At 41.8% G+C, this 19,300-nt stretch overlaps 1 protein-coding gene across 1 annotated transcript in view; it reads left to right on the top strand.

Moving 5' to 3' along the window:
- Positions 1-19,300, top strand: part of ripk4 (receptor-interacting serine-threonine kinase 4) — a 60,307-nt gene that overhangs the window by 22,191 nt on the left and 18,816 nt on the right. The window contains exons 2-5 of the mRNA XM_059968744.1: positions 6,606-6,897; positions 7,066-7,211; positions 9,054-9,103; positions 18,194-18,352. Of these exons, the coding sequence (XP_059824727.1) occupies positions 6,606-6,897; positions 7,066-7,211; positions 9,054-9,103; positions 18,194-18,352 (647 nt within the window). The remainder of the gene's footprint in view (positions 1-6,605; positions 6,898-7,065; positions 7,212-9,053; positions 9,104-18,193; positions 18,353-19,300) is intronic.

Here is a 19,300-nt window from a genome sequence, read left to right as displayed (position 1 = left end):
TGGAGAACAGACAGGGAAATAATACTGTAACTACCCATTCATAAAAGACTAGTTTACCTCCCTTTAGTGAGAATACACATGGCTATTTATATCTGATAGGGCTTAAGGTCAGAGTTTAGAACTTCATGGTCAGCAAACCTAGTACCATCATAAAGATTAATCTGATTCATTAAATTCATTTGAAGACTATGTTTCTGATTTGAAGAGTGACTTCAATTATTTAATTTTAACTTTTAGTTCTTGTATGTTTTATAAACAAAGCAAAATCATTCTTGGTTGCACATTAAATCTCACAGAGCCCACTATTGCAAGGATCCATGTGTGGCACGGTCTCGTCTGCTTCACAATTCCAGCCTGAGTTTAGTCCATTCTTTGCAGAAAACATCAGAGGAGGGTAGTAGATTTAAACTCTCCAGCCAAAAAGTGTACACACACTGGCCCTTTTATTACGTACAGCTGGTTGTTAATGTAAATATCTAATCAGCCAATCACGTGGCAGTAACTCAATGCATAAAAGCATGCAGACAGGGTCAAGAAATTCTGTTCAGATCAAACATCAGAATTGGGAAGATGTGTTTTAAGTGACTTTAACTGTAGGATGGCAGTTTTGTGTGTGTGAAATTTCCTTGTTAATAAGAGAATGGCCAGACTGGTTCAAGATGACTGAAGGCGACGGTAACCCTAATAACCACACATTACAACAGTGGTGTACAGAAGAGGATCTCTGAATGCACAACACATCAAACCTTGAAATGGATGGGTTACATCAGCAGATGGCCATTTTCCCTCAGAATCTAGAGGAGATTAGTGTTACACATAGGCAAGGCCCTGGAAATATTTGAAATCAAGGATGAGAATTTAAACACTTTTACGTAATATTGAACTAAGCCGCATGTATGATAGCAGATCAACCAGGCATTCAGTGAAGTTCAAGGGTGTTTAAACAGACTGCTGCTGTTCATGAAAGCTTGGTTTAATATGATGGAGTTTTCATCGATGCCATTAACGGGAAAATTATAACTTGACCTTTGAGATTCAAATTCTGGAAACGTGGGGGTGATAATGGAATCGCCATTTCAAGATTGAAAGTAGATTTATTATCAAAGACCATATATGTCACTGTATATTAGCCTGACATTGATTTTCTTGTGGACATACACTGTAGATGCAAAGAAATACAATGGAATCAACGAAAAACTATACAAAAACAAAGATGGACAAACAACCACTGTACGAATACAAATACTAATGATAAGTAATAAATACTATTGAGAACACAAGTTGTAGAGTCCTCGAAAGTAAGTCCATAATTTTGGACTGTTTAATATTTGTAGGAAATAAATATCATTGATTGTATATAATTTCCACTTAAAACAAGGACTCTGGATCCAAGTATGCCTGAGTATTGAGTATGCCTGCGAGAAAAAGAATCTCAAGGTTGTATATGGTGACATGTATGTACTTAGACACTAAGTTTACTTTGAACTTTGAATCCATCAATGTAGTGATCAGGAGGACAGAGTAGAGCAGATATTTGACTAGGCTGGAGCACAATGTGGAATTGAGAGGACTAAGACCATAGACAATTTGGAAATGAGTTGCAAAGTTTAAAATCAAGGTATTGTATAACAGCGGCAGTGTGCTTCTACAAGCAGATGGGACGAAGGTAAGCAGGACTAGGTGTGAGTAGTGCTGGTCAGCAGAGTGTTTAGCAGAATTGCTTTTTAACTCCAGCCATCACTGGTCGGAGTTCGATTCCTGCTGCACTCTGTAAGGAATTTGCACATTCTCACTGCACCTGTATGGCTTTCCTCCAGTTTCCTCCAACATCTCAAAAACAGGATGAGTGATTTCTGGCCATGCTATTTTGGCACCGGAATTGTGGTGACACTTGCGGTCCTTGACTGTGTTGCTTGTTGATGCAAAGCAAATGCACTTCACTATGCTTAGATGTTTCTGTATACATGTAACAAATAATGTTACTCTTTAAATAATTTGAATCTTTACCTTCTGTTTAGATAAAGCAGAACCGGAGAAGTGATTAGTTGCCAAGCCCTCAGGCAACAAAAGGAAGGGTGAGGCAGGCCGAGAGAAAAATTGGGGACATTGTTAGTGATAATAAATAGCACTTTCGATTCTGTAAATTGCATGCATAACAGGAAACCAAGCAGTTAATGCAGCGAGGGAATGTGGTATTAGCCATTCCCCTATTTTTATTGGAATGAATAACTTCCTCAAACTTACAGAACAGGTTTGAACACAAGATGCTGATAAAGCTCTGACATAATGATGAAAGGATGGTGCTCAGCTCCGGTTGCTATGAATGTTTTAGATTAACACGCTAAGCAGTATTTTGGAGGTTTGATGCTCCTCTCTCTGCCTCCAGACCACTTCTCTGCATTATTTTTGCTCCAGTCCCATTACCTGCTCTTTTCAAGGGCTCATTGAGGAGAATGTGTTTTATGAAGATAAGACAGGGACGTAAATGAAAATTTAGAAAGAATTGCAGATGCTGGGAACTCTCAGCAGGTCCAACAGCATTTGTGGAAAGAAAACCAGGTTATGGAATAGTTTTCTGTCTAAAGCATGAATTGAGGAATCTGAGAAGGCAGGTCCATATTTCCTTGAAAGAAGCATCACAGGTGGATGGAGTCAGAATAAGAACCTTTGGCATATTAGCCTTCATAAATCAAAGTACTGAGTACAAGAGTTGGGATGTTATGTTGAAGTTGCATAAGATGTTGGTGAGGCCTAATATGGAGTATTGTGTGCATTTTTGATCACCGACCTACAGGAAGGATATCAATAACATTGAAAGAGTGCAGAGGAAATTTACAAGGAAGTTGACAGCTTGAGGACAGGAGTTAAAGGGAAAGGTTGAATAGGTTAGGACTGGATTCCATAGAGCATAGGAGAATGAGGGGAGATTTGACAGAGGTGTATAAAATTATGAGGGGTGTAGATAGGGTAAATGCAAGCGGGCTATTCCCACTGAGGTTGGATGAGACAGGAACTAAGGGACATGGGTTAAGAATGAAAGGTGAAATGTTTAAGGGGAACATGAAGGGCATCTTCATTCAGAGGGTGGCAAAAGCGTGTAACTTGCAGCCAGTGGAGATAGTGGATGTGAGTTTGATTTCAACATTTCAGAGAAATTTAGATGGTTTCATTGATGGGAGGGATCTGGAAGATTACAGACAAGGTGCAGGTCAATGGGACAGCACAGAATAATGTTTCAGCACAGACTAGATGGGACAAAGGGCTCGTGCCTGTGATGTTGGGTTCTATGACTTTGAACTCTGTTTCTTCCACAGATTTTGCCTGATCTGCTATGTTTTCAGCAATTCTTGTTTTTATTTTATTAAATAGTGATGAATTTTACTTGGTTGTAATAAATGGATCTGAATGTGGAAAGGCATTCTGCATTTCCATAGATTTCTCTTACTCCCTTGGACAGTCTCCTTGCATAAACACAGCTGGCCATTTGGTGTTGTATTATACCCAAGAAATCCATCTTGGTCATCTCCATCAACGATGCTGACGTGAGGAGGGTTGAGAGCTTCAAGTTCGTATGGACGAACATCAGTAATAGCTTGTCCTGTATGTCATAGTCAAAAATGCTTACTAGCACCTCTAATTCTTTGGGAGGTTAGAGAAATGTGGCCTGTCTCTGTGAGCCTACTAATTTTTGTCAGTGCACCATAGATCGAGTCATACTAGATTTATCACGGCTTGGTATAGCAACTGCTCTGTCCATGACGGCAAGAAACTGCAGATAGTTGTGGACACAGCCCAGAACATCACAGAAACCAGCTGCCCCCCCCCCCCCCCCCCATGATTCTGTCTATACTTCTCGCTCCCTCCGTAAAGCAGTCAACATAATCAAAGAGCTCGTCCAACCTGGACGTCCACTTTTTTCCACCCTCCCATCAGGTAGAAGCCACAAAGCCTGAAAGTGCGTACCATCAGGCTCAAGGATAAGTCCTACCATGTTCTTACGAGACTATCGAACAGTTTCCTGGTATGATGAGATAGACACATGACCTCACAATCTACCTCATTATGATCTTGCACCTTATTCTCTACCTGTGCTGCCCTTTCTCTGTAGCTGTTGCACTTCATTCTGTATCTGTTATTGTTTTACCACAATGTAGTGTAGGAACAGTATACAAGACTGTACCTTGGTACATATGTCAATAAACCAATTCCAATCGAAGGTAGTGTAAGCAGTATTTCGGCAGAGTCTAACACTAACCTCCCCTAAAATGAGCCTAAGTGGGGAGGACTGATAGTCATTTCGATCTTAGTGGCTCTTTCTTTCTTTCTATTTATTTTCTTACAGATGCAGCTTTGAATAAGCTTTTCCAGCCCTTTGAACTGTACCACCTAGCCATCCCTGATAACCCGACCTAACCCTAATCTAATCACGGGACAACTTACAATGACCAGTCGACCTACCCGGAAGGTCTTTGGACAATGGGAGGAAACTGGAGCAGCTGGGGAAAACCCACACATTCCATGGGGAGCACTTACAGAGGACACCGGGATCGAATTCTGAATTCCAATTCTCCGAGCTTTAATAGCGTTGGACGAACTGATAGGCCCATGTCAACAGAGCCAGTGGTGTCTGACAGTGAACATTCCCTCACAGAGAGGTGCAGAAGAGAGAATATACTGCTTTGCATAGCTTAATATGCTTGCCCATTGAGCCACAGGTTACGTATGCTGTAGTACAAACACGTTTACACAGTACAAAATCCAAATTAATATTGTCTTTGGTAATCAATTTAGATGAATGAATTCCAGCATGTGTTATGTTTTCAGTGATCCTCAGACTGAACGGTGAACAATATGGTAGAGGAAGAGATCCTCACAGTCTGTCAGAGGAGTGTCGTAGAGACTATCTAATTTTGTGTCTGCTATTGAATCAAGTCATTGCATCCATTTTCGTAATCTCTGTTAATATCGGAACCTTGATAAGGAGTATAATTAGCTACTGTAAATTACCTTTGACTCTTTGGCCACTTCCCTAGAATAAAAAGAGTATGGTTGCAAGAAAGACTGGATCGACTAGGCTTATACTCGCTGGAATTTAGAAGATTGAGGGGGGATCTTATTGAAACGTATAAAATTCTAAAGGGATTGGGCAGGCTAGATGCAGGAAGATTGTTTCCGATGTTGGGGAAGTCCAGAACAAGGGATCACAGTTTAAGGATAAAGGGGAGCTTTTTAGGACCGAGATGAGGAAAAACTTCTTCACACAGAGAGTGGTGAATCTGTGGAATTCTCTGTCACAGGAAACAGTTGAGGCTGGTTCATTGACTATATTTAACAGGGAGTTAGATATGGCCCTTGTGGCTAAAGGGATCAAGGGGTATGGAGAGAAAGCAGGTACAGGGTTCTGAGTTGGATGATCAGCCATGTCCATTCTGAATGGCGGTGCAGGCTCGAAGGGCCAAATGGCCTACTCCTGCACCTATGTTTCTATGTTTCTATGTTTAATCACAAAGAAAGCACACCATCAGCTGTGCTTCTTTAGGAATCTGGGGAGATTTAGTATGTTACCAAAGACTCTTAACAAGTTTCTACTTATGTACAGTGGAGAGTGTTCGGACTAATGGTATCCCCACCTCATATGGTCCAGTACGCAGGATTGAAAAAAGCTGCAGAGGGTTATAGGTTCAGTAAGCTCCATCGTGGGTACTGGCCTCCCCACCATTCAGGATATCTTCAAAAAGTGATGCATCAAGGAGGCAGCATCCATCTTGAAGGACATGCTTTCTTCTCATCGCTCCATCAAGAAAGTACAGGAACCTGAAGATGTAAACTCAACATTTTTGAAATAGTTTCTTCTCCTCTGCCGATTTCTAAATGGTCCATGAGCCCATGAATGCTATCTCACTATTTTGCTCTCTTTTTGAACTATTTATTTCTTATTGTAATGTGGCATTTTTGTTATTGTATTGCATTGCGCTACCCCTACAGAACAATAGATTTCACAGTCAATGTCAGTTTTGGTAACCATGATTCTGTGAGAATAAATTGCAGGAACACAGGGAAATTGGAACAGGTGGAATGGGACTGAACCTGTTGGGTGTTGAAATGAACCTGATTGGCCAAATGGCTGCCTTCTATGATGTAATCATTTAATGGGGAAGAAATGTTTCTTCACAGGAGCCATGTGCAATCTTATCCTGAGAGGTCTTTTGTTACCATTTGCTTTACCAAATGTATGAGTTTTTTTTCTTCATTTGTCCAAATCTGGTCTTTAATATCTCAAGTGGATCAATTCTTAACCTTTAATCTAGGGAGTATCCCCATGTTATTGTGACCTGCCTTTCACTATTAGGACTCAATATCCTAGTCAATCTGAGTCACGCCATCCTTCAGGCAATACATCCAGTGTGATAGTCTGTTGAACATCACAGTCTAGGTTGTACTTGTCCAAACTAACAAGAACAAGTTAGACCAAAGGAAACTGGTTCATTTCAGTTTGATTTGGAACTTTGGAGCTTGGCACTTAGTCCAAAATTGGTGAGTTGCTGCTGTACCGACGTGTTTCCACTGGAGCTCTTCCTGACCAATTTTCTTCTCTGTGTTGATAGGGAGAATGCAGAACTGCTGGAGGAAGCCAAGAAAATGGAGATGGCAAAGTTCCGCTACGTGCTCCCAGTGTACGGTATCTGCAAGGATCCAGTGGGACTAGTCATGGAGTACATGGAGACTGGTTCATTGGAAAAGTTGCTGGCCTCAGAAATATTACCTTGGGAACTACGCTTCCGTATCATCCATGAGACGGCAGTGGGCATGAACTTCCTTCACTGTATGTCTCCACCTCTGTTACATTTGGATCTAAAGCCTGCCAACATACTGCTGGATGCACACCATCATGTCAAGGTAAGTGATCAGATTTAATTGATTCGATTTGAATCATTTTCTAATCACTTTTTTTTTGGGTGACCCAGTTTCATTCATATCTGATGAAGGATTGCCATGACTTTCACTCATTTTTTATGAAGTCAATGGGCAGTTTGTTTTCTGATACATTAAACTCTCTCTGAATAGATCTCAGATTTTGGGTTGGCAAGGTGGAATGGATTGTCTAACTCGCAGGACATCAGCATAGATGGTTTCTGTGGTACAATCGCATACTTACCTCCAGAACGTCTCCGACAGAAGAGGATTTCTGATATTAAACATGATGTCTATAGGTGAGACATTTTTATACAAACTTGCATAAAACCTGTGGGTACCAAAAATTGGATGTCAGTGTTCACAAACCCAAGAGATTCTGCAAATGCTGAAAATCTTAAGCAACACACAAAATGCTGGAGGAACTTGCCAGGTCAGGCAAAATGCATGAAGGGAAATAGTTGACATTTTGGGCTGGGATGTTTCATCAGGAAGGGTCTTGTCCCAAAACTTTGACTGTTTATTCCCCTCCGTAGATGTTGCCTGGTTTGCTGATCTCTCCTGAATTTTGGATGTTGGTGCTGGCAATGAGTACTTATTCTACAGGGACCTCTTATGCAGGGCCTCTGCAAATAAAAGGATATTTAAATTAGTCTTGACTTTCCAAACGATCTGTTTGTAGGCCTTAGTAAATTTCATCATGAATTTCACTAAATCTTTCTCAACAAGTTATGGAGTTGTTATTAATTAACTGAGAGTTGTCAGATTAGTTTGAGATTATAAGACATAGGTGCAGAATTAGGCCATTCAGCCCATTGAATCGGTCTGCCGTTAATTATATGACATCCCTATAATTGAGTTAGAGGTAGATGGATTCTATGGCAAACAAAGTATCTACACAAAGAGTAGTAAAAAAAGCTATAAGACCACAACATGTTGAAGCAAAATTAGGCTATTTGGCCCATCAAGTCTGTTTTGCCATTCCATAATGGCTGATTTATTTTCCCTGTCAACAATATTCTCTTGCCTTATCCCTGTGACCTTTGACACCTTTATTATTTAGGAATCTCTGCTTTAAATATACCCAGTGATTTGGCCTCCACTGCCACCCATGGCAATTAATTCCACAGATTCAACATCCTCCAGTTAAAGAAATTCCTCCTGATCTCTGATGCAAAGGGGCATCTGTCTATTCTGAGGCTGTGCCTTCTGGTTCTAGATTCCCCCGCCATAGGAAACATCCTCACCACATCCACACTATCGAGGCCTTTCAATATTCAATGGGATTTAATGAGATTTCTCTCTTCTCTCTCCCCCCCCCCCCCCCCCCCAATTCTTCTAAGCTCCAGTGGGCCATCAAATGCTCCTCATATGTAACTGTTGTCATTTCTGGGATCACTCTCCATTGCCAACACTTCCTTTCTTGGATAAGGGGCCCCAAGCTGTTCACAATAGTCTCAAGTATAATACTGTAGTACAGTAACTGCTCCCTGTAACAACAGACTAATTTCTCCTGAAAACTGGACGAGATGAGGAATTATTATGAATACAAGTCTTTTCCACATTATAGATCTGTGAATTGTGTTTGGGAGACCAGTGGGTTGGATTTGCTGGGTGCAGTGAGGCTGCAGGCACTTTCTGCTGTGTGGGAACAGGGCATTACCGCCCTCTCCCCTCTTCACTTCTGATCCCTTCCCAAGCCACAACACTCGTGTGCTGGGCCGAGCGGAGTCAGGAGCACCGAGCAGATTTGTTCACCTGGACAGTGAGACGGGCTGGTGGCCACTCGTTGGCTTTCTCACCACACCTGTTTCTCTGATCCTCTCCTACACACTGTCTGTGGCCAGTGCCGACTTAGGCAGTTCAGCTTACGAGTGACTCTCAGGAATGGGCCTGTTAGTAACATTAAATTTGTGTGTTGCAGTGGCGTGGTTGATGAGCTTTACAGATGGTGAAATTACCCAATCACCTCTGCTTTAGCTGGTGGAATATAACATCGGTCTAGTTTGTATGTAACAATATTTTGTGTTGTACAGTAGCAAATGCACCAGTCTAGTCAAAAAATGGAGCCTCCTCGATGATTCTTAGAGTTCTGTGTGCTCCTTGCAATTCTCCAATCATTTTCTCTTTCTTTGTTACAGTTTTTCCATCGTCATCTGGGGAATTTTAGCACAGAAGAAGCCCTTTGCAGGTATGTATTGTGGGTGCGTCCGAATCCCCATAGGCATCTCTGAGTATAAAAGAACCTTTCATTCACCCATGGCAATCTGCTTTATAAAAATAAGGATAATTAAGTAAACATGTTATTAGCCATGCTAATATCAACTTTGAGCATTATGTTAATAAGCCTTTTCTCATTATCTTAGTGTCATGAGTGATACAAGGATATAGACTAAACTTGAGGATCTGAGTTATAGGGAAAAGTTGAATAGGTTAAGACTTTACTCCCTGGAGCATAGGAGAATGAGGGGAGATTTGATTGAGGTTTCAATGCAAGCAGGTTTTCTCCACTGAGGTTGGATGAGAGGTCATGGGTTAAGGGTGAAAGGTGAAATGACGAAAGATGATGTGAGGGAAAGCTATTTCACTCAGGATGGTGAGGGTGGGGAACGAGCTCTCAGCGAAAGTGGGGCATGCGAGTTCAGCTTCAACATTTAAGGGAAGTTTGGATAAGCACATGGGTGGGTGAGGTATGTGGGACTAAGGCTCAGCTGTAGATCAATGGGACAAGGAGAATAAGGTTTTGGCAAGGGCTGAAGAGCCTAATTCAGTGCTGTAGTGTTATATGACTCTGATTGCCCTTTTATTATTTTTCATTAATTTAAGATTAGATATTGCCTTTACTCAGACTCCTGTGGGTTCCTATTTCATGACAATAATTTATTTGCATTCAGTTCCTTGCTTGTATTCCGTATTTCCTTACAATTTAGAAAACTCTTCAGCACGCCAGGTCTGTGCATCATCTGCCGCACCCTTTCCCCATTCAGAGTAAATTTATCATAATACACCATATACAACCCTGAGATTAATTTTCTTGCGGGCATACACAGCAAATGCAGGAAACAACAGAATCAGTGAAAGACCTCACCCAAAAGGACAGACAAACAACCAATGTGGGGGAAAAAAAACAACAGGCTGTGCAAGCACAGAAGACAGAGGGGGAGAAAAAGCAATAAATATCGAGAATATAAGATGAAGAATCCTTGAGAGTGAGCCCATAGTTTGTGGCGAGTGAAGTTATCCCCTCTCGTTCAAGAGCCTGATAGTTGAGGGGGTATAACTGCATCTGAACCTGGTTGTGTGGGTCCTGAGGCACTTTTACCTTCTTTCTGATAGCACCTGTGGGAGGAGAGCATGTCCTGAGTGACGGGAGTCCTGGATGATGCGCGCTCGCTCATGGACCTCTGGTTTCCTCTACCTGAAGTCAATAATCAGCTTCTTGGGCTTGCTCACATTGAGTGAGAGGTTGTTATTGTGGCACTCACTCAGCCAGCTTTTCCATTCCCTGCATTCCTACTCCATTTCAGTGTATATGCAACCTTCAGATCTTCTTGCATTACTGGCTTGATGTCATTTTCATCAGGTCTGATTCTAATTTTATAATAAAGCAGAAAACACACGAACTTCATCTAGGTGCGGATATGGCTCAGAAGCAAGAGGCAGTTTTCTTGTCAGTTGAGACTTAATGGCAGATCAGTAAACTTCATGCTCGTTACTCTTTGTGCCATCTCATGGATCACGTTTGTCATCTTTCTCATAAAATGGAAATGTGGGAGGAGTAGATTTCATAGTGTTAATAGGCGAGTGGGTATGTAAGAGATGGGCCAAATGGCCTCCTACACGGCAAGAAAATGTGGAACATCGCTGCCTGACTTGCTGAGTGTTTCCAGCATTTACTGTTTATATAAGACTATTAGGAGTTAGAGCTGGAACTCTAAAGAAGATACAAGATTGCTTTGGCAAGTAAGGTGAAAATAAATCCAAAGGGATTCTACAGTTATATTAATAGCAAAAGGATAGTGAGGGATAAAATTGGTCCCTTAGTGAATCAGAGTGGGCAGCTATGTGTGGAGCTGAAAGAGATGGGGGAGATTTTGAACAATTTCTTTTCTTCAATATTCACTAAGGAGAAGGATATTGAATTGTGTAAGGTAAGGGAAACAAGTAGGGAAGTTATGAAAACTATGATGATTAAAGAGGAGAAAGTACTGGCGCTTTTAAAGAATATAAAAGTGGATAAATCTCTGGGTCCTGACAGGATATTCCCTAGGACCTTGAGGGAAGTTAGTGTAGAAATAACGGGCTCTGACAGAAATATTTCAAATGTCATTAGAAACGGGGAGAGTGACGGAAGATTGGCATATTGCTCAGGTGGTTCCATTGTTTAAAAAGGGTTCTAAGAGTAAACCTAGCAATTATAGACCTGTCAGTTTAATGTCAGTGGTGGGTAAATTAATGGAAAGTATTCTTAGAGATGGTATGTATAATTATTTGGATAGACAGGGTCTGATTAGGAACAGTGAACATGGATTTGTGCGTGGAAGGTCATGTTTGACAAATCTTATTGGATTTTTTTGAAGAGGTTATGAGGAAAGTTGACGAGGGTAAAGCAGTGGATGTTGTCTATATGGACTTCAGTAAGGCCCTTGACAAGGTTCCACATGGAAGGTTAGTTAAGAAGGTTCAATCGTTAGGTATTAATATTGAAGTAGTAAAATGGATTCAACAGTGGCTGGGTGGGAGATGCCGGAGAGTAGTGGTGGATAACAGTTTGTCAGGTTGAAGGCCGGTGACTAGTGGTGTGCCTCAGGGATCTGTACTGGGTCCAATGTCGTTTGTCATATACATTAATGATCTGGATGATGGGGTGGTAAATTGGATTAGTAAATATGCAGATGATACTAAGGTAGGTGACATTGTGGATAATGAAGTAGGTTTTCAATGCTTGCAGAGTGATTTAGGCCAGTTGGAAGAGTGGGCTGAACGATGGCAGATGGAGTTTAATGCTGATAAGTGTGAGGTGCTACATTTTGGTAGGAATAATCCAAATAGGACATACATGGTAAATGGTAAGGCATTGAAGAATGCAGTAGAACAGAGTGATCTAGGAATAATGGTGCATAGTTCCCTGAAGGTGGAATCTCATTTGAATAGGGTGGTGAAGAAAGCTTTTGGTATGCTGGCCTTTATAAATCAGAGCATTGAGTATAGGAGTTGGGATATAATATTAAAATTGTTCAAGGCATTGGTAAGGCCAAATTTGGAGTATTGTGCACAGTTCTGGTCACCAAATTATAGAAAAGATGTCAACAAAATAGAAAGAGTACAGAGAAGATTTACTAGTATGTTACCTGGGTGTCAGCACCTAAGTTACAGGGAAAGATTGAACAAGTTAGGTCTTTATTGTTTGGAGCGTGGAGGGTTGAAGGGGGACTTGATAGAAGTATTTAAAATTATGAGCGGGACAGATAGAGTTGATGTGGATAGGCTTTTTCCATTGAGAGTAGGGGAGATTCAAACAAGAGGACATGAATTGAGAGTTAGGGGGCAAGAGTGGTAGCTGCGTGGAATGAGCTTCCAGTAGAAGTGGTAGAGGCAGCACGAGTGAATCTGCAGATGCTGGAAATAAATAAAAACACAAAATGCTGGCAGAACTCAGCAGGCCAGACAGCATCTATGGGAGGAGGTAGTGACGCCGTTTCGGGCCGAAACCCTTCATCAGGAGTGAAGTAACATGGGATCGTTGAGGGGGGATAAGAAGTGGGGGGAAGGATAAAGTAGAGAGCTAGGAAATAATAGGCTGGAGGGAAATGGGCTAGGGGGAAGGTGGAGAATTATGGGAAATAAAAGAGAAAGAAAGGTAGGGCTGGGGGGAGATTATAGTGAGGGGGGAAAAGAGAGAGAAAGAGAACCAGACTAAAATTATAGATAGGGATGGGGTAAGGAGGGCGGGGCAGGGGTATCAACAGAGGTCTGTGAGTTGAATGTTCATGCTGGCAGGTAGGAGGCTACCTAGGCAGGAGATAAGGTATTGCTCCATCGACCTGCGTGTGGCCTCAACTTGACAGTAGAGGAGGCCATGGACAGGTTTGGTATTGTCATTTAAAGTAAAATTGGATAGGTATATGGACAGGAAAGGAATGGGGGGTTATGGGCTGTGTGGGGGCCAGTGGGACTAGGTGAGAGTAAGCATTTGGCGTGGACTAGAAGGGCCGATATGGCCTGTTTCCGTTCTGTAATTGTTATATGGAACTGAATGCTTAATGCCCAAGGATACACATAGTATTGAAAAGACAGGCAGAGGGAGTGGCATTGCTCTATTGGTTAAAAAAAATCATCAGAAAGGGGTGACCTTGAGTCAGAAGGTGTTGAATATTTGTAGATAGAACTAAGGAACTTCAAGGGTAAAAGGACTCTGATGGGAGTTGTATACAGACTGTCTAACAGAAGTAGAGATTTGGTCTACAAATTACAATGGGAGATAGAAAATGAATTGAAAAAGGGCAATATTACAATAGTTATAGGTGATTTCAATATGCTGGTAGATTGGGGAAAATCAGGTTGGTGCTGGATTCCAGAAGGGGGAATTTCTCGAGTGCCTTTGAGAAGGCTTTTTAGAGCAGTTCATGGTTGAGCCCACTAAGGGATCAGCTATTCTGAGTTGGGTGCTGTGGAATGAACCAGAATTGATTAGAGAGCTTGAGGTTAAAGAAGCCTTGGGGAAAGTGATTATAATTTGATTGAATTCACCCTGAAATTTGAGAAGTCAGATGTATCAGTGGTACAGTGGAGTAAAGGGAATTATAGAGGCATGAGAAAGGAATTGGCCAGAATTGATTGGAAAAGAACACTGGCAGGGATGACTGCTTAGCAGCAGTGGCTGGAATTTCTGGAAGCAATTTGGAAAGCACAGGGTATATACATCTAAAAGAGGAAGAACTATTCTAAAGGAAAGATGACACAACCGTGCTAACAAGAAAAGTCAAAGCCAACATAAAACCAAAGAGAGGGCATATAATAGAGCAAAAATTAATGAGAAGTTAGAGGACTGGGAAGCTTTAAAACACCAACCGAAGGTATCCAAAAAGTAATTGAGATGATAAAGATGGAATATGAAAGTAAGCTAGCCAATAATATTAAAGAAGATATGGAAAGTTTCAGATACGTGGTGTAAAATAGAAGTGAGTGTGGATATCTGACCATTGGAAAATTATGCTGGAGAGTTAGCAATGAGGGCCAAAGGAACGGTGGGTGAACTGAATAAATATTTTGCATCAGTTTTCACTGTGGAAGATATTAGTAGTGTTGTGGATGTTCCAGGTGTCGGGGGCATGAAGTACGTAAAGTTACCAATACTAGAAAGGGTTCTTGCAAAACTGAGAAGTCTTGAAGGTAGATGTCACCTGGACCAGATGGTGTACACAACAGAGTTCCAAAAGAGGTGGTTATGGAGTCAATAGTAATGCTCTTTCAAGAATCACTAGATTCGAATGGTTCTGGAGGACTGGAAAATTGAAAATGTCACTCCACTCTTCAAGAATGGGGAGAGGCAGAAGAAAGGAAACTATAGGCCAGTTAGTCTGACCTCAGTGGTTGGGAAGATGTTGGAGTTGATTATCAAGGATGAGATCTCAGGTACTTGGAGACATATAATATAAAGTAGACTGTATTTAGCATGGTCTCCTCGAGGAAAAATCTTACCCAACAAATCTGTTGTAATTCTTTGAAGAAACAACAAACAGGGTAGGCAAAGTTATCAATGTTGTGTACTTGGATGTTTTTCATAAGGCCTTTGACAAGGTGCCACACAAGGTTATTTAATAAGTTACGAGCCCATGGTATTACAGGAAAGATACTAGCATGGACAAAGCAGTAGTTGATTGGCAGGAGGCAAAGAGTGTGAATAAAGGCAGCCTTTTCTGGTTGGCTATAAGTGACTAGTGGTTTTCCACAGGGGTCTGTGTTGGGACTGATTCTTTTTACATTATATGTCAATGATTTGGATGATGGAAGTGATGAAATGAAGATAGGTCAAAGGGCAGGTAGCTTTGAGGAAGTAGAGAGGATCTAGAAGGACTCAGATTAGGAGAATGGGCAAAGAAACGTCAGATGGAATACAGTGTTGGAAAGTGTATGGTCATGTGCTTTTGTAGAAGAAATGAAAGGGTTGACTTTTTCAGATTAAGAGAAAATATAAAAATCTGAGGTGCAAAGGGACTTGGGATTCCTTGTGCAGGATTCCATAAAGGGTAACTTGCAGGTGGTGAGGAAAACAAGTGCAATGTTAGCATTCATTTCATGAGGACAAGAATCCAAAAGCAAAGGTGTCATTTTGAGACTTTATAAAGCACTGGTGAGGCCTCACTTGGAGTATTGTGAGCAGGTTAGGGCTCCTCATCTTAGAAAGGATGCGCCAAAACTGGAGAGGGTTCAAAGGAGGTTCATGAAAATGATTCCAGGATTAGTCATATGAGGAGCATTTGATGACTGTGGGCCAGTTTTCCCTAGAATCCAGAAGAACAAGGGGTATCCTCATTAAAACCAATCGAATGGTGAAAGGCCTTGATAGACTGGAAGTGGAGAGGATGTTTCCTATGGTGGGAGAGTTTAAGACGAGGGGACACTGTCTCAGATAGAGGGGTGTCCTTTTTGAATGGAGATACAGTTGTAGAGGCCAATTCTTTAATTATATCTAAGGCAGAGGTTGATAGATTCTTGATTGGTCAGGACATGAAGGGATACGGGGAGAAGGAAGGCGATTGGGTCTGAGAGGAAAATTGGATCAGCCATCATGAAATGACAGAGCAGACTAGATAGGTCTATTGGCCTAATTTTGCTCCTATATCTGATGGTCTTGTATGCTATGGGAGCGGAATCAGGCCATTTGGCCCATCGAGTCTGCTCTGCCATTTCATCATGGCTGATTTATGTTCCTTCTCAACCCTATTCTCCTGCCTTCTTCCTGTAACCTTTGACAACCTTACTAATCAATGACCTATCTCCACTTTGACTATCTCCACCCAATGACTTGGCCTCCACAGCCTTCTGTAGCAATGAATTCCATATTTTCATCACCCTCTGGCTAAAGAGTTGGGGATTACTAGTGGGCGCGGCTCATAGAGCCAGAAGGGTGTATTCTGAGCTGTATGTCAATAAATAAATTAAGTACCAAGGTACAGTGAAAAGCCTGTATACTGTTCACAAAGATCAATCTGTTACAGTGTATTGAGGTAAAACAATAGCGTAGTGACACTATTGCAGCTTTGGGCATCGGAGTTCGATCCTGGCACCTTCTGGAAGAATTTTGTGCATTCTCCCTGTGACTGTGTGGGTTTCCTCCCACAATCTAAAGACATACTGGTTAGTAAGCCAAATGGTCATTGTACATTGTCCTTTGAGTAGGCTAAGTTAAACAGACGGTTTGCTAGGTGGCACAGCTTGTGAGGTTGGAGGGGCCTGTTCCACGTGGTATCTCTGAAATAAAACATGGTAAAATGCAGAACAGCGTGTAACAGCTACAGAGAAAGTGCAGTGCTGGTAGACAATAAAGTACAGATCATAGTGGGGTGATTGTGAGGTCAAAAATCTTATCTTAATGTACCAGAGAACCAATGCTGTTATAACAGGAGAGTAGAAGCTGTACTTTAGCCTGGTGTTATGTGCTTTCAGGCTTTTTTATCTTCTGCCTGATGGGACAGGAGAAAAGAGAATGTGGGTGGGGTTTTTGTTGTAATGAACTCCAAACCAAACTTGTTTATTCAAACAAGAGGACATGAGTTGAGAGTTGGGGGCAAAAGTTTAAGGGTAACAGGAGGGGGATTTCTTTATTCGGAGAGTGGTAGCTGTGTGGAACGAGCTCCCAGTAGGAGTGGTAGAGGCAGGTTTGGTATTGTCATTTGAAGTAAAATTGGATAGGTATATGAACAGGAAAGGAATGGAGGGTTATGGGTTGAGTGCGGGCCAGTGGGACTAGGTGAGAGTAAACGTTCGACACGGACTAGAAGGCCGAGATGGCCTGTTTCCGTGCTGTAATTATTATATGGTTAAATGCTGGCTGGGTGACCACTATAAAAAGCAAACCACTGTCCCAAGCTTATGGATGCTTCAGGATGGAGGAGCAACACCTCATTTTGTTTGGGTAGCCTCCAACCTGACGGCATGATCATCAATTTCTCTAACTTCCAGTAATTCCTTCCCTCTCCCCCTTTTCTCTTCTTCCATTACCCTTGCTCTTCTTTTACCCCTTCTCTTCACCTGCCCATCATCTCCCTCATGTGTCCCTCCTATTTTACTTACTCTCCACTCTCCTATCCTATCAGATTCCTCCTTCTTCAGTCCTTTACCTCTTCCACCTATCACCTCCCATCTTTTCACTTCATCCCCCCACCCCCTCCACACATCTGGCATCATCTATCACCTACTAGCTTGTATTCCTCCTGATCTCCCCCCCACCTTCTTGCCCCTTCCTTTCCAGACCAGATGAAGAGTGTCAGCCCAAAGTGTTGACTTATACTTTTCCGCAGATGCTGCTTGACCTGCTGAGTTCTTCCGGCATTTTGTTTATGTTACTTAGGGATGCTGGAGAAGTTACCTCTGATGCAGCTTCACCTCAGTGACCCAGATCAACATCAGTTCAAGTATCAGAATCAGAGTTATTATATGACATGGTTTGTCATCTGCACTTCCACCAATCAGAGCATCGTTTGACGAGGTGGATTCTGGATTTGTGTAGATTCCAATTGTTTTATTCGGATTCAATAATTCAACAAGGATCCTGTTACATTTTCATGCACCTCATGTAGAATCAGATTTCATTTCTTTACTTTTCTCTTTATCTTGCTATTATTACCTTGTTTGTCATTTAAGTCTATCCTTCCTTGCTAAGAATGTCCTGTTTGTTCTTCAGTGTTCAAAGTCAATTCATTAGCAAAGTACATATATTAAAGAAAGATTAGCTTTGTTTGTCACATGCACATCGAGACAGAGTGAAATGCATCTGTGTCAGTGACCAACACAGACCGAGAATTCTGCTGGGCTTCAGCCCACAAATATGGCCAGACCTCTGAGATTCATTTCCTTGTAGGCATTTATAGGGGAAAAGGAAAACAACAGAATTTACAAAAATCTGTACACCTCTTAAAAAAATTTACTTTATCTCTAACCTTTCCCAGTTCTGATGCAAGATTATTTGCTTGTTTACCTTGTGACCTGCTGAAAGTTTCTTGCATTTCTGCTTCTATTTGGGATTATTTGCCTACTACTGTTGCCGTTGTATTTTCAGCTGAAACGAACATTCTGCACATCATGGTCAAAGTTGTCAGCGGACTTCGTCCCGAGTTATCAGCAATTCCGAAGCCCAGGCCTCCAGCATGTAAGAGTTTACTAAAGCTGATGCAGCAATGCTGGAACGAGGCCCCGACTGAACGCCCAACATTTCAAGGTAAAACTTGCTTTCAGATGTGCATTTGGGTCGTTCACAGCAATGCACTGCATGCAGAATAAGCTCAGGGCAGGGAATGCAAAGCAAAAATTCCAGAGATCTGAAACAAGGTCTAAAAATGGCGCATTTCTTTTGTTCAAATTGTGTTCTTTAGTGTGGCAGGTTGGAGCTGTGCTTTATACTTCCTTTGGTAGAGAAACTCCTTCCGTCCGCTAGCCTGCAGGTCACCCTTGGGCAAGGTGTTGTACCTGCTTAGCAACCTCCCACCGATCATGGTCACATGATGCCCTGGGAGCAGGTCACAAGACCTGGGTATGCAACCATGGGCAACAGACAGACAATGTCTAAGCAGTATTGATAATGGCTGGGGTCACCTATTTTGTAAAGACACTGCCCAAAAGGAAATGGCAAACCACTTCTGTTTTTTCAGAAAAAATTTGCTAAGAACAACGAAGACCATGATGGCCTACAACATGGCACATGATGATGTGTTCTTTTTTTGTTAAAAACTGGTTTAGGTTTAATTTTGTTGTTGCTGTTTCTGTGATGCTGCTGCGAGTAAGTTCATTATTGCACTTGTGCACATGACAATGAACTCAACTTTGGCTTCTGAAAGTGCAGCATGTCATAATCACAAGGGTCTGTCACCTAAAACATTAACTCTTCTCAAAGATGCTCCCTCACCTGCTTAGTGTTTCAAGTCTTATTGTTGTTCATATGGTAGAGGGAATCCCTTCCCCCTCGCACACACAATCAGAGTGATTTATAGCATAAAGGGACAATTTTTGGTCCAAAGTTTCGAGGCTAGCTGAGAAAGCTATCCCACTTTGCAGTGCTGTGGTGATGATGGGAGACTGGGACTGAATTAAAACAAGAGTGTACTCTTTGTTGTACGTGTTTCCTTGCAATTTCTGCTATCAAAATCTCAGCTACTGTCTGTGATCCAGA

This window comes from Hypanus sabinus, chromosome 4 (genome assembly GCF_030144855.1).
Source record: "Hypanus sabinus isolate sHypSab1 chromosome 4, sHypSab1.hap1, whole genome shotgun sequence".
NCBI classification, from domain to species: domain Eukaryota; kingdom Metazoa; phylum Chordata; class Chondrichthyes; order Myliobatiformes; family Dasyatidae; genus Hypanus; species Hypanus sabinus.
Note: the sequence above shows the minus strand (reverse complement) of the source record. Positions and strands in the feature narration are given on the sequence as shown.